The 14,779-nt window shown below is 32.3% G+C and overlaps 1 protein-coding gene across 1 annotated transcript; it reads right to left on the bottom strand.

Moving 5' to 3' along the window:
• Positions 1-434: 434 nt before the first annotated feature.
• LOC112005625 (GTP-binding protein SAR2) lies at positions 435-4,512 on the bottom strand. The gene is made up of 4 exons (XM_024037919.2): positions 4,267-4,512; positions 4,080-4,184; positions 3,127-3,252; positions 435-915 (listed from the first exon to the last, which is right to left on the bottom strand). The coding sequence occupies exons 1-4, from the start codon at positions 4,408-4,410 to the stop codon at positions 592-594; spliced, it is 699 nt and encodes a 232-aa protein (XP_023893687.1). The 5' UTR covers positions 4,411-4,512; the 3' UTR covers positions 435-591.
• Positions 4,513-14,779: the final 10,267 nt, after the last annotated feature.

The following is a 14,779-nucleotide window of genomic DNA, read 5'->3' as shown; positions in this document are numbered from 1 at the left end:
CTATTTAAATTTTATATGTTAATTACCCTTAATATATTGTTAAGTTGGTGCTAAATTAGTGAGTCAATTGAAAATATGTAACAACAAATGAAGCAAACAGATTTGAAAGTACTGAAAGTCTTTGTAATTTTACTAGAGAAAAATGAAGTGTATCATACTGACCTGAGAATACTTGAAAATTCTGATGTCCTAAAATGTGACAATGAATTTCCTAAATTCAAATTCAGTTATGCATATGATTGTACGTTAATTTCTTTTTCATCAAAACTTTGCTTGGTTAGAAAAACTTTGGCTTAATGGGTATAGACTATGGAGGTGCCGCGACTTTCCAGTTCCATGACAAAATTTTTTCCATTGTGTTTTGTCTTCTCATGGCACAAGTTGTTTATGAGGGCAGAGTAGTCGATTTGAAATTAAAATTTTAAATAGTTAAATGTTAAAACATTTAACTTAATACCTAAATAATAACATAATAATAATGTAGCCCTATTGATTAGTATGGATCTCATTCATGCAAAAATAAAAAATTTAGTATGGATCTCATGTGGTATTTGTTATAGCTAGCACGCAGAATCTCTACTCTAATGCCTACTACTTGATGTACTGAGAAAGCCACTTGATTGCATCTTGATGCTGCTTTCTGTTGGATGGTTCAGCCACAAAAACCTCAAGGGGACGGGCATTTGTGCCGGCCTGCAGCTTTACCCTACCCTTCCCTGTGGTCTTGTCTGTCAGTCCCAAGAGGAAACACAATTCCTTTTCAGAGGGATAAGAAGGTTCTGGAGTTTCGCAAAAAATAAGGAATGGAACATTTATAAAGTCCTCATCGGAGAGTAGATCACGTAGATCTTCTCTTGCCTCAGAAAATTGCTCCATGCTCGTATCAGCATTCACAACGTACACAATTGCACCTCTCTACAAAACAAAGATTCAAATGCATATTACTTAACAAGGAAAGGTAGCACTTTTCACTTTTCACTTTGCTAGCCAATAGCGAGCACAACTCAAAACACTTTTGGTAGCCAATCAGGCAGCAATTTTTGCCAAATTCCCAATCCAGAATGTCAATAGTGAGCACATTTCCCAACAAACTTTTCTTTTCTTTTTTTAGGTTTTTCCACATTTCCCAAATGATATTTAAAACAATTAACAAGAAAGTATAATCAACAGGTAAGATGTAGATTATGTACTATTATAGTTATGAAATTCCATTTTTAATGCAAGAGACCTGCATTGTAATATTTGAACTAGATAAATTCAGTAGAATGACAGAGAGAATGAGTTATGTATGTTGAGTCACTATTGGCAGACCTAGGTGCTATCAGCGAACTCCCATTAATCAGATATAAACACAAAAAGGTTTGCCTAGGATTATGAAGTCAAATTTATATTAAGATTTAGGGTCAGGCAGTAACATAAGCAAAAACAAATTGAACAGGCCGATGGTGTTCAGTTGAGATAGCAAAGCTCAAGCATATGGGACATATATTAAATAAAGTTAATAAAGGAGTGTTCGCAGTACAATGCGGTTTTGTGTGGTTTTTGGCCATTTTTAGCACCATACTTTGTGATGCGGTTTGGCCAAACCCATTATTGCACCGCATTTTAGTTTTGCGGTTACATGTGTGGACCGACAGTATGGTGTGGTGCGGCATTCAAGGTGCAGTTTGGTCGGTTTTAGGCTAATATTTTTTTCAAGATGTCATGGACAATTACTAGTTTACTATTAATAACCATGACAATATGACTGTAAGTTTCAAAATATATATATATGTATGCATATAACATGTGTAACAAAAAAAGTAACTCAAATATATACAAGAGAAAAGAAAATCCATGATGTAGTAAACTAAAAAGTACCACAAATATATACCCAAAAAAAAAAAAAAAAATCCATGACAGGAAACCATACACAATTATACATGTTAAACAAATAAAACATGTAACTCAAAAATGCTTAACAAGCAACAATCATAAGGTCCATAACAGTGTATCGTATACACAAGCTAGTCATTTCTTCTAGTTTGAAGTTTCAGTTATCACAACCATAATGGAAACAAGTCTAAAGCAAGCATGAAATAAATTACAAACCCAAAACAAGTATTAAATTACAAACCCAACAAGAAATTGTTTAAATAAATATGAACGCAACAAAAAAGGTCCATCCATCCAATGCTATCCTTGAGAGAGAATGAGAGTGGGTGAGACTTGAGAGAGACTAAGAGTGAATGAGGGTATTAGGAGAGGAGTGAGAATGTGAGATGGAGAAGTGAATGACGTTTTGAACTTTTGATTTTGTATTTATTCAAAACAAAGCCATTTTATCATGAAACTGGAATGCACTCATGCCAGGCTGGCCACTTACTATATGTATGTACACACACACACACACACACACACACATATGGGAACAGTGCGGTTTTCTTATTATAAAATCGTACACTGCACCGCAACATGCGATGCTTTTGACTATCTCTTGTACTGCAGTGCAGTTACTTCATTTTATGGGCAATTTTGATCAATTTGAGTGCAGTAATGCAATTTGAGCGGTTTGTTGAACACTCAATTTTAGGGGTAGATATATAAGAGCACCAAAGCAGCAACATACTAAGGTTTTGACCGTTAAATTAAATTTCACTTTTGATATATCAAAGCGGCCTACATTACATGATCGGGTTCACTATTCTCTTAGGATTAAGAGTTTATGTAAATAAAAGTCATAAGATTTATTATTCACTTAATAGTCATTAATAGAATAATAAATCTCACAGCAGTCCCGTTCAAAATGTCTTATATACTTAAAACATATTAACATATCAACTAGAAGTCTCCACTTTCATAATCAAGACAAATCATCTTAGTTAATATGTTAAAGTCTTCGCAAATGAAATACTCAATTTCATCACTAACTACGAACTAAGATTCTGAGTTTACAAAGAACTTGTGATTTACATCTTTTATGAATAAATCACATAAGTCACATACTAAGCATTTCAAGGACTATATGATAATGTCAAAATATTCATGTTAAGCATTATTTGATAATAAAACAACTTTATTACTTATAACATAATATCATACATAGCATTATACAATAGGATTTTAGAGCACTAATCCTAACACTACCTTGGCACAGTAGTCTTTCCAAACTCTACAAGCTGTCCGAAGTTCTCCAAAATCAAATAAGTTAAACTTGATTCTCCCCATACTAGACAGCCGTGAATATGGTGGTGCCTCTATTCCAAGTATTCCCTGCAATATTCACTCACATTTACAACAAAGAATATCTAGTTAATGGAAGTCAAGTTAAACAAAACGCCAAGTCATCATTTGTTCAATGAGGATCAAATCTAAGTAAATTAATAAAAGAAGCTTTACCGAGAATCAAGTTTCAGTTTAAAAATTCTCACATTCACTAATGATAATAATAACTGTTTTGCGCCAGATAGGTGTACCGCTCGGCCTTTTCCCCAGCTTTACATTCTTTTGAATTATTGACCCAAGAAATCAAACTCACTTGGTTCTTCTTTGGCATCAAGTTTTTACCTTTTACAACCCTAATAGTTTCTATTTTTAGTAATGTCACACTCTACTTAACCTAAAACCTCTAACATTATGTTTGGTTTGAGGGAAAGTGGGGGGAAGGGAAAGGGAATCTATTGTATGGTTGAGATTAATTGAAGTAGAGGAAAGTAAAAGGGAGGGATTTATTTCCCTCTCCTAGACCACCAATTTGGGAGAAAATGGAGAGACAAGAAGGGCGTGGGATCAATCAATGAGCTATTTCATTTCACTTTCTTTCTTATTAGAAACCAAATATATACTTGGGAAGATAACTTCTTTGATTTCTCTTCCATAACTTTCTTTTCCCTCCCTTGTTTTTGCCAAACACAGTGTTAAATTCTGAACCCCTTTAGATTTTCTCTAGATTTCCAACTGGGTGTTAGCTGCTACTCTAGTTGCATTTATTACAACTATATCCTATTCCAAAAAAAACATAATCTACAAAACTATATCCTCTGCACACACCAAAAAAAATAAAAATAAAAAAATAAAAAAAGAAAAGAAAAAGAGAGTACCTCATCTTCATCTGAGAGATTCAAAATCACTGACCGTTTGTAGTCATCACTGCCTAGGAACAGCAGATTGGTTGCCCTTGGTCTGAAGGGATAGAATTCTCCCAACTTCTCTCAAAAAAAAAAAAAAACTTTAAAAATGAGCGAAATGCTTAAGAAATGAGAGAGAGAGAGAGAGAGAAAAAGCTACCTCAATGTTGAAGAAATGAGAGAACAATGGATCCAACAATAACAATAAAATATAAGGCCAGGCTTGATTGAAGAAATGTAAGTACCAATTCAGAAATTTCAATAAAATAAAGGGCAAAGCTTGAAACCAGTTCGGCAAATCCATCCCTCCTCCTTTTCTTTTCTGGTTTTTGTGTCTCTGAGAGAGAGAGAGAGTGGGTGATGGAAAAGTTGCAGCGACAAACTTAGAGAGAAAAAATGAGTACTGGTGAATGGTGATGGGGAAGAGTGAAGAGAAAAGCAACTTTCAGTTTCACACGTACAACTACCTCACACGTTCGGACAGTCCACACATGAACATTAGGGGTTTTTTTTTTCTTTTTTTTTTTTTTCGAGACAATAAAATTGTCCAGCCAGCGTACCATTTCACACACTTTTTATCACTTTTTTTTTTTAACCCACTTTTTATCACTTGGTTTATTGTTATAAGTGAATAATTACTTTCTGGTTAATCTGTTGCTACTTTTTTTTTTTGGTCAGTCATGGATAACCATTTCATAATTGTAATAAAAATGCTTGACATAAAAGTTGCTCCTAAATTTTTTTCTCTCTCTTAATTGCAAAAATTACTTTTTGTAATGATGATTTTCTTGTTTCATTTACATTCTACATAAAACAAATTGCATATTAAATTCAGAATTTAGAAAACTGTCTAATTTTATTTTAAAATTTCTATTTAAAACTTATTGAGAACAATTATTCAGTCTCTTTTCTTTTGTTTGAATTTTGTTAATATTAAGGATATACATTAACTATCTATTTTGGAAAAAAATTTTAAAATATTGAAAAAGTTGTCAAAACAGTTAATCACTTTTTTTTAATTTTTCTATAAAAAGATTCTTAAAATAGTGAACATTCACATCAGCATGTGTATTTTACACATCTATTTTTACACTAAAAACCTACTTTTTCTATTTTACACATTCACTTTTACAAAACACCTATATCAATTCATCTATTTTACAAGTTATTCCAATAAAATATACATTATACTCTAATTTTTTATTATTTCTCACCAACCAACTCTCTTAAATACGCGCCCTCTCTCTCTATACCCATTTTCTGATTTCTCACTCTCTCACTCTCTTTCTCTCTCCATCTCTCTGGCCTTCCTCTTCCAAATCACAAAACGCCATATCTCCGCTCCACTCTGCTCCGCTCCGATCCAATCCGCTCCGCCCTGCTCCGATCTGATCCGCTCCGCCCTGCTCCGATCTGATCCGCTCCGCTCCGATCCGCTCCGATCTGATCCGCTCCGATCCACCAAACGCCATATCTCCAATCTCCGCTCCGATCCACGCTCCGCTCCGATCTCTGCTCCGATCCACCAAATGCCACATCTCCGATCACCGCTCCGATCCACCAAATGCCACATCTCCGATCTCCGCTCCGATCAACGTCCGCTCCAATCTCCGCTTCGATCCACGCTCCGCCCCGATCTCCACTCCGATCCACCAAATGCCACATCTCCAATCTACGCTCCGCTCCACCAAATGCCACATCTCCGATCTACGTTCCGCTCCATCAACGAGCTCCGATCATTCCAGTCAAGCTCCGATCAGTATCTTTGTTGTTTGTCCGTGTGGGTTTGCTTGTGTGTGGGTGTGTTTGTGTATCTCGTGTTTTTTTTTTTTTTTTTTTTTTGAGCAAGTGAATCTCTGTGTTGATCGGAGCTGTGTGTGGATGTGTTTGTGTGTGAGTGTGTCTGTGTGTATCTGAGGAAAAAGAAGAAGATGAGAAGTGGTGAAGTTACTGAGGTTGTTGAGCACGGAGAAGAGAGAGATAAAAAAGGAGCGAAAGAAATTAATAAAATAATCTATACATGAGCTACAGTAACCGTGTAAATTTACACGGTTACTGTAGCTCGTGTATAGATAAACACGATTTTAGACATTTTTAGAAGGACTGATATAGTGTAGTTTTGAGGCAAAATGTGTAAAAACGGCTTCTTTTTCTATCTTACATGATTTTACATACACTGATGCGAATGCTCTAATGTATGCCCTTATATGTTCGTAAAACCTTTTAATATATATATATATATATTTTTTAATTCTAGTATTTTAAATAAGGATTTTGCTAATGTGTGCCCTAAAAGCACGTAATAATTAATCATTTTTGGAAAAAAGTTTTCAAAAATTGAAAAAGAATGTTTTAACCAAACCCTTTAAACAAAAAGCTTTATTTATGTTTTGGCCCTCCAAACCTAGGATATTATTATTATTTTATTATTTTAAAAACAAACACAAACATAAGAAAGAAAGAAAAATAGTATTAGACCGTATACGATTGCTCTCAATAGTTAAGAATGAGTTTTTAACTCTAGTCCCGTCTTTGAATAAAAAAAATTAAAAAGTGAAAAGTAAAAAAAAATAGCAATATTCTAGGATTGGAAGGATCTTAGTCCACATTTGACATTCCGCGGCAATCAGCATCACATTTCAAGTAACATGCTAATTTATTCGGCAGTACTTGTCTTGTCTTAAAACGACTTTTAAAGAGTGGAATATGATTGGTGGATACCCAATGCATTGAATGTGGTCAAAATCATTAAGAACTAGTACTAATAATTTGTCATTTATGGTAGCGACAATGCCGACACATGATGCTTGAATCTAGTTAGACTTGAGAGGATCCCGTGGAAAATGGAAACCTTATCTAATAATGAAAATGCGCCGTTTTAGTGCATTTCCTTTTTATTTATGCTTTTTGATTGGCTGTTCGAGATGTTTTATTCATTCACCACGTGGGTTTTTTCAGACATGTGACCAATTGGCTATCTCACAAATTATTTGCAACGTACGTGGGCCCCACACCTTCTTTATTGTATAAACCAAACAAAATTATAATGAATATTTTTTTTTTTGGTTAAATGCATATATTTTAAAAAGATTTTGTAAGGGTATACATTATTTTTTATTTTTAAAAAAGTTTTTTTTAGAATTGAAAAAGTATTGATAGTTTTTTCAATTTTAAAAAAAATATTTTCAAAAATAGATAGCTTTAACTGGACATTTTTAAATAGTAACCTATTTTAAGAAATTTTTTATAGAAAAGAAAATTATTAACTTTTTTGACAGTGTTTCAGGTCTCCATAAATTGTTTTTAAAAATTGATGATTAATATGTACCCTTAAGAATGATTAATTATGGGTTATGATGTTTCTTGGAAAATCAGTAAGTTGAATGATACGGATTCCGATGATGTAAGGCCTGAAAAGAAAATAAAGATAGTCAAAGGAGACCGGTAGAAACCTGGTCAAAGATCCTCCGATGACAAAGTTAGTATTGTTTGTAGTAATAATTGTAAAAAAAAAAAAAAATTCTCCCTCTACCTTTTTGCAAGTGAGTCCTTTATATAGTGCTCGCTTGAGGCAGTTACTTTGTAACTTCTTCTGTCATTGCGGATCTTTGAGGTAACTTCCATAACTGCTATAGAAGTTACAACATTTGGGGTTTTATACTTAACTGTTTATTGTAGAATGGTTAGTAATGGTGAACCATTGCGTCTGATGAGAACATACACGGCCTCGTTCGTCTGGTCCGTCCGTCCTTAAGGGAGGATGACACTGTTACAACGTTTCGTCTGTTAATCCTTCGGGACGGATGAGATTACTTTGGACAAGTTCATTGGATGAATGTCTTTGGTGGTCTCTTTTTTTGGATGAGGCATGTGGATGACCTCACAGAGACGAACCTATCAAAATACTATCTTTCTTCCCTTTGGACGACTTCAATTGATGAATTTGGAGTTGGTTTTTATTATGCACCATCAGGTTATAATACATATGAATGATTTATTGTTTTACATTTACTTACAAATTTATTGTAGTCATGTGTATTTTTTATAATTTTACTTTATTTAAAAAAAATGTATAACAACATTATTTAATAAAGTATTAAATAAATCTTAATCCCTACTTTTAGGATATTCATTAACAAAATCATTATATATATATATAATCATTTTATTCAAACAAGTAAGATTATTATTTATTATAATTTAATATTTAGAAGTTAACATTTATGGTTATAGCAATTTGTTTCTAGGAAAAGTTAATGGACGTTATTAGATTATTGGTTTAAGAAATATTTTTAGAAAATTTAGTTTGGAAAAAAAACTGAACTTTATTTTTTATAGTTTTCTTTTTAGTATTTTTCATGAAAGCGGTATTAAAATTTTTTTAAAATAATTTATTAACAAACGTCCTAAACTAACAAAACCCTTTGTTTTTATATAAAAGTTACAAATATGGAGATTGCAATTTTGTACAAAGGACAATGATATTAATTTTAAAATTATTTAATTTATACACAATAAACAAGAACTACAACAACCCTTTGTTTTTATGTTAAAGTTACAAATATGGAGATTGCAATTTCGAACAAAGGACAATAATATTTGTGGGGCCTGTTACCTAAAAAAGGTACAGTAACCCTCAGAATTGGGCCCAGGGCCCAAAGGCCCGATCCGAGGATACGCGTATGTCCGAGGACAGCCTAAAGAAGTTTTATTCACGTTAAATAGGTGATATGAAAGGTATAAACAGGTGTTATATACGGTGGTATAGCACACGTCCGAGGACGCCAAAGTCCGAGGTGAAGGTAATCTTCGTACTGACTGAAAGATTCTGCCAGGTTGTAGCTGAATTGGAAGTTGGATATAGCTTAAAGAGGCGTCGGAGAAGGTAGAAAATATCTTCTAAAGTCTATCACCTCCTCATACATTAAATGCTGTCCACCTAACACTCTGGCCGCATTAATGTGGAGGTGATACCTGAATAGTAACTAAGCAGCTTTATGACCACTAAGCTGAAGGTTCCGGTAGGGACTAGATGGGACAGAAAGGAGCTCCCAGGATAAGAACTACACGTGTACAAAGGAAACAAGAGGAGAAACGAAGTATATAATGTAGAAACGAAGAAAACAGAAGGGACTTCTGACCAGAAAAAGAAAAAGGAAAAAGAGAGAGAGAAGAACAGACCAATTGAAAGAGGGCCGATGAGAGTTTTTCCTCATAGAGCGAATCAATAGTATCCCTTGTTACTTGATGAGTAGAACCCTTCCTAAAAAACAGTACTAGTTCTTGAGCCCATACTCTATAAATTTATTGTTTGGGCTTATTGGGCTGAAAACCCAACACTCAATTCAAATTGAGTCCTTACAATTATTATTTTGTCTTTGTTGGTAGATGATTGTATCTTGATGTATTAAGAAACAACAATTTTGTGTATTTATAATTTGTTAATACTATATGGATGCTTGAATAATCACTTACTTTACTTTACTTTTTTTTTTTTTGAATCACTAACTTTATAACAAAAATTATTACAATATGATATCAATAAACAATAACAAACCCTCTGTATTGCCTAATTATTAAATTATATAAAATTATATTATATTTATACTATATAATATGTAAAAATTAATGGGTAAATTATTTTCTTTTTAGTTTTTTACCCTATAAACTTTTACATCTTATACAAGTGCCTTTCCTATTACATTAGATCTCAATCTCGTGTAATGACCAAGATTATGAACACTTATCCTTTTTTTTCTTTAATTTAAAACCACCGCTTAGAGGTGTTTGTGGTGCAGTTTTGAGCTATTTTTAGCATCATAAAGTGTGGTGCTATTTGGGCAAAACAATTTCCACACCTCACTACAATTTTGTAGTCACGTGTACTGTTTGGTGCGGTGTACAAGATGCGGTTTGGTCGATTTTGGATTGGTATATTTTTCAAGATGTCATGGTCAATTACTAGTATATAATAAATAGTTTCTACTCATGACTCACAAAAACTCACCCTTTAGGCTTTTTTTTTTTTTTTAAATTCAAATTGAGTCCTTACAATATTAATTTTAAAATTATTTAATTTATACACAATAAACAAGACCTACAACAAGTATAAATATAAATATAAATATATAAGGCTCAAATTATATATTACTGTCCATTGAATGTGATATATATATATATATATATATATATAAAAAGAGAGAGAGAGAGAGAGAGTTGTGTTCAAATTTAAGTTACATCTTGTGTAATTACTGTGCATCTTTGGTGTAATGGCTTCACAAGTACAAAATTTTTATGATATAAGAGAACAAGAAGAAATGATTATAAATTTTTTATTCAACTATAAGAGACCTTATTGAAGAGGATAAAAGTTAAGGTTGACAGATTCGTTCAAATAAGCCAGCCATAAGTGATGGTAGTCAGTTAATGAATGATCAACAATAAGACGACGGGTTGAGGTAATAAACGGAGAGATCACACGATGGATGGTTTACCATAGTGGACGGATGATCCTCCATAATGGATGGATTCTAGGTACATGGGACTGAGACTGACAGATATCAATGCCATGTGGCTCCTACATAGCTTAAGTAAACCCCAAGGAATCATAAATGGAGATATCTTGCACTCTATGATTGACCTTGGTCAATGGAATCATTACATGGGAAGAATCTCGCAAAATATGTATATTTATTAGGATCTTCCTCATAAGGAAACACCTTCTTGCCCAAGAAATAAGAGTCGGTTCTACACTACTATAAAAACTCCAAACCCTCAAAAAATAAGGTATGCATAATTTCCCATAATTCTAACATTCTAGAGTTGTGAAATTTTTCTAACTTAACATTCGGAGGGCTTTTGGCCGGTAGCACACCGTGCTCTTTGTATGATTTTTTTTTCTTTTTTATTGTGCAGATTTTGTCTTGAGTACATAAAAACTATGCGGCTTATTGACAATTTTCGGCACCATCGCTTATCAATTAATTAACTTATAATAAAAGTTAAACACAATAGGACTTGGTCAGGTGCCTATACACGGTCCACACCAATCATATTCCAACGCTGGGCTTCGATTTGATTATTAAAAAAAATGTTAATTTATTCAACGGAACTTGTACCCAGCGACATTTTTGGCAAAATCGTTACAGGAAGACCGGAAGAAACTTCTTGGACAGTGGAAACACGAATGTCTGGCATTTTCGGTAGAGAAACATGATGTTGGGGGTAAAAAAAGGAAAGAAAATGAATATCCTCTGGAATTTTTTTTTTTTTTTAAGAATCGAATATCATCTAGATTCTAGATACCTACCTGATAACAATTTTTATTATTTTTATATTTTTTAGGCGTAAATATACTTTTAGTTCATACATTTTGTATTTTTTTTTTTTTAAATTTTGGTCTATACGTTTTATTTTTATCACTTTTAGTCTCTAAATCAATTAACGTTTGACATTTAAATTCTTTCCGTTACCCAACTAGCAGCAAAAGCTAATGTGGCTGACGGTGGAATAAAAAAAATAATATAATCATACGTTAATTAATTAAATTAAAAACAAACATTTAAAAAAAAAAATCATTAGTTTTTGAGAAGAACATGATTGTTCATATTCTTCATGTTCTTTCCTAAACATGTTTGATTGCCCAAAATTTAAAATATCGAAGGTTTAAAATATAGCATCAATGCCCTTGAGCCCTCTCACCACCATTTAAAAAAACCTACTTTGTATAAATTTATGATCTTTCCTTTTCTTCTTCCATTTCAATTCTAGACCCTCTATTTCTCTTTCTCTTTCTCACGGTGCATGTTTGTGTTTGTATCTTTCTTTTTCTTCTTCCTTTGATCCAGCTGTCGATCCCTTACTCTCTCTTAAATCTTAATCTCTGACTCTCTCTCTCTCTAAACCCGACTCTCTCTCCCTCTTTGTTGACAGGTGTGCCCGTTAGGAGTTAGGAACATTCTAGACTGGAAAAACAAGCGCCAAAAACTTTGGCACTCTCTCTTTCCCACTCAGCTCAACTCAGTTGAACACAACCGAAGTAAAAGTGTTAAAACACGCAACACTCTTGTCTTAATAAAAAATAATTAGAGTAACTGTATTTTCAATTCAACTTTGTAGTTTTTTTCAACCACATGTTGAAGATCATAATGATTTTATTAGTCAATACTATAGTCATGTGGATTAATATAATTGAAGAATCTAAATTAAATTACTATTATTATTTTTAAATGTAGTTAAATTTTAACTAAAAAAAATAGAAATTTTTTTTTTTTAAGTTTGTATATTTCATCCAAAAGTAAATGAGAAAATACTATGCCATTGCTCATTTCACTTTCACACAAAAAAAAAAAAAAAAACACTGAAATTTGCTATGTTAAATTGTTGATGCTGATTTCAAGTTTTCAACTAATAAATTCTTATTATTAAAAAAGAAAAGAAAAAGTGAACAACCCTTCAACCCCAATTTTTCCTTCCGTTTAATGAATCAATTAACCTTGGCATTATCTAAATTAAAATTTTAATTCATAGTGAACAATTGCTACACGGGTTGGCCCCATTTCCTAACCTTAACATGACACGTTGCTTGCCATTAGAATATTCTCCTTGGATGTTCCCTTGGGTTTGGGTTGGGAGGCCTACGTTGCATAGTTGACGTGTTATGCTGTATTATTACTTATGGATTAAGATTTTTAGAATTTTTACGTTAATTTTAGGTTAAAATGTAAAATTCATATTCTATGTTTTATTAAAATTTATTTCAATTTTTTAACTTTGCTTTTGTTCATTTAAGTGTTCTATGTTTCAAGATTATTCAATTAAGGCATCTCCATCAACTTATGTTAAATGTTACAGTTAATTATCCAAATTTTTTAATTTTTTTCTTCAATTTTTTTATTAAAAAAAATCCAATTAATGATTGAAAAATATTTTACAATTTTTTTTACAAAATTTTAACGGAAGTTAATGGAGAAGCATTGATTGAATAAACTTAAAATTTAAAGGATTGAAATAAACAAAAGCAAAGTTAGATCATTGAAATGAATTATGGTAAAACTTCAAGGATAGTTTTTGTATTTTAATCTTAATTTTAAAGTAAAGTTTCTAAAATTTTATTTATTCATTTTGAAATAAGTAGATTAGATTTTATTATTATAGGATAAATTAATATTGACCATTTTGATGATACCGTAAAATCCGTATCCAATCATTTCAAAATGAATTGGATAAGAATTTAAAAACTTTTAATGCCTTTTCATGCTGTGATTCTTTTCCATTGCATTGTATTGTCTGGTAGAGAATATTTAGCAAGCAGTTGTTCTTTTATTAAGCTTTCCTTTATATTGCAACTTCTTTTCGATTCTAGCAAGTGATAGATAAGGAATGGTGTTTAGAGAATCACCCTAAAAGATGACGAACTTTAACAAAGGAATGGTTACAGTATTCAAGGGTTTTTCACCATGGATGCAGTTGTTTTTGAATACTGTAACTCTTGCACTCCCATTAGTGCTTATTAGAAATCTCTTTTTAGATTCTATAATCAAGTTACAGAAATAGCTTTTGGTCAAGAAGGATCTGGTTATTTGGGACTTGGTATTGTTCGATCAATCATTGGTAAGTAATTCAACATGTACTTCATTAAGAAAAGGGCCAATCTTTAGAAGTCAATGTTTGCTTTGGTTTTTTGTTGTCCAATCTTTACAAATAGTTAAGGTCTTTCTGTTTATTTTCTTTTGAAAGCAAAAGTGAAGCTAGGTTTACTTCCTACTCCCAAAGAGATATAAATTATATAATTATAAATTACTTCCAGAATTGGAAAAAGGAAACCTCAATCGAGAAATGATAAGACGTGTACTTGGCAACCAATTAAAAGTTAGTTTTTTGTGCAAATTATCTACTATTTGTGGATCTCATACTATTTTTTGTCTTTATTTTATTTCAAGGAATCTAACGTTCAGCTTTTTAAAATAAGCTAGCTGAAATAAGCAATTTTCAAATAGACACAAAATATATTATTACTTTGAAGTTGATACATATATGTCCTTTATTTAATATCTAATTTGTTGTGAAAATAATTTATTTACGCAATATTAAAAAAGAGAGAAGAAAAATAGACACAAGAAATTTATGTGGTTTAGCAATATGCCTATACCTATGAACATTAATAAAATAAAGTGTTACTATGAAATAAGAATATTATAATAGTAACACAATAACACTCTTACAAAGACCAAAACCCGAAATACACCTTTAAGTACTTCCTTCTAGAAAAAATAGAGAACACCCTATTTAATATGCTCTTTAGCTTGAACCACTCTTTCTCGCACTTGTATTGTGCAGCACACTTAAATATATATAAGACACTAATCAGGTAGAGCTTTTCAATTGCAAGTGGTATTCAGTCAACTTTAGTTTGACCGACTTGGCTTATATTGGCTTGCAATTCAAGCCATAAGAGTAATATCTATACAACAAATCTTCGCATTGGCCTAAATTGATAGAGCGTCACAAACAAACTCCTCCATCGCCACCACTTTAATCTTTTAGAGTTATCACAAGCTGCAAACACTGAACAAGTCCAAGCAATGCCTGAACTTAATTGCATGTTAGAACCGGCTTTGTCAACATATCAGTTGTGTTCTCCAAAGTGTGAATCTTCTTAAGAACAATGTCTC

This window comes from Quercus suber, unplaced genomic scaffold (genome assembly GCF_002906115.3).
Source record: "Quercus suber isolate HL8 unplaced genomic scaffold, Cork oak 2.0 scaffold_106, whole genome shotgun sequence".
NCBI classification, from domain to species: Eukaryota; Viridiplantae; Streptophyta; class Magnoliopsida; order Fagales; family Fagaceae; genus Quercus; species Quercus suber.
Note: the sequence above shows the minus strand (reverse complement) of the source record. Positions and strands in the feature narration are given on the sequence as shown.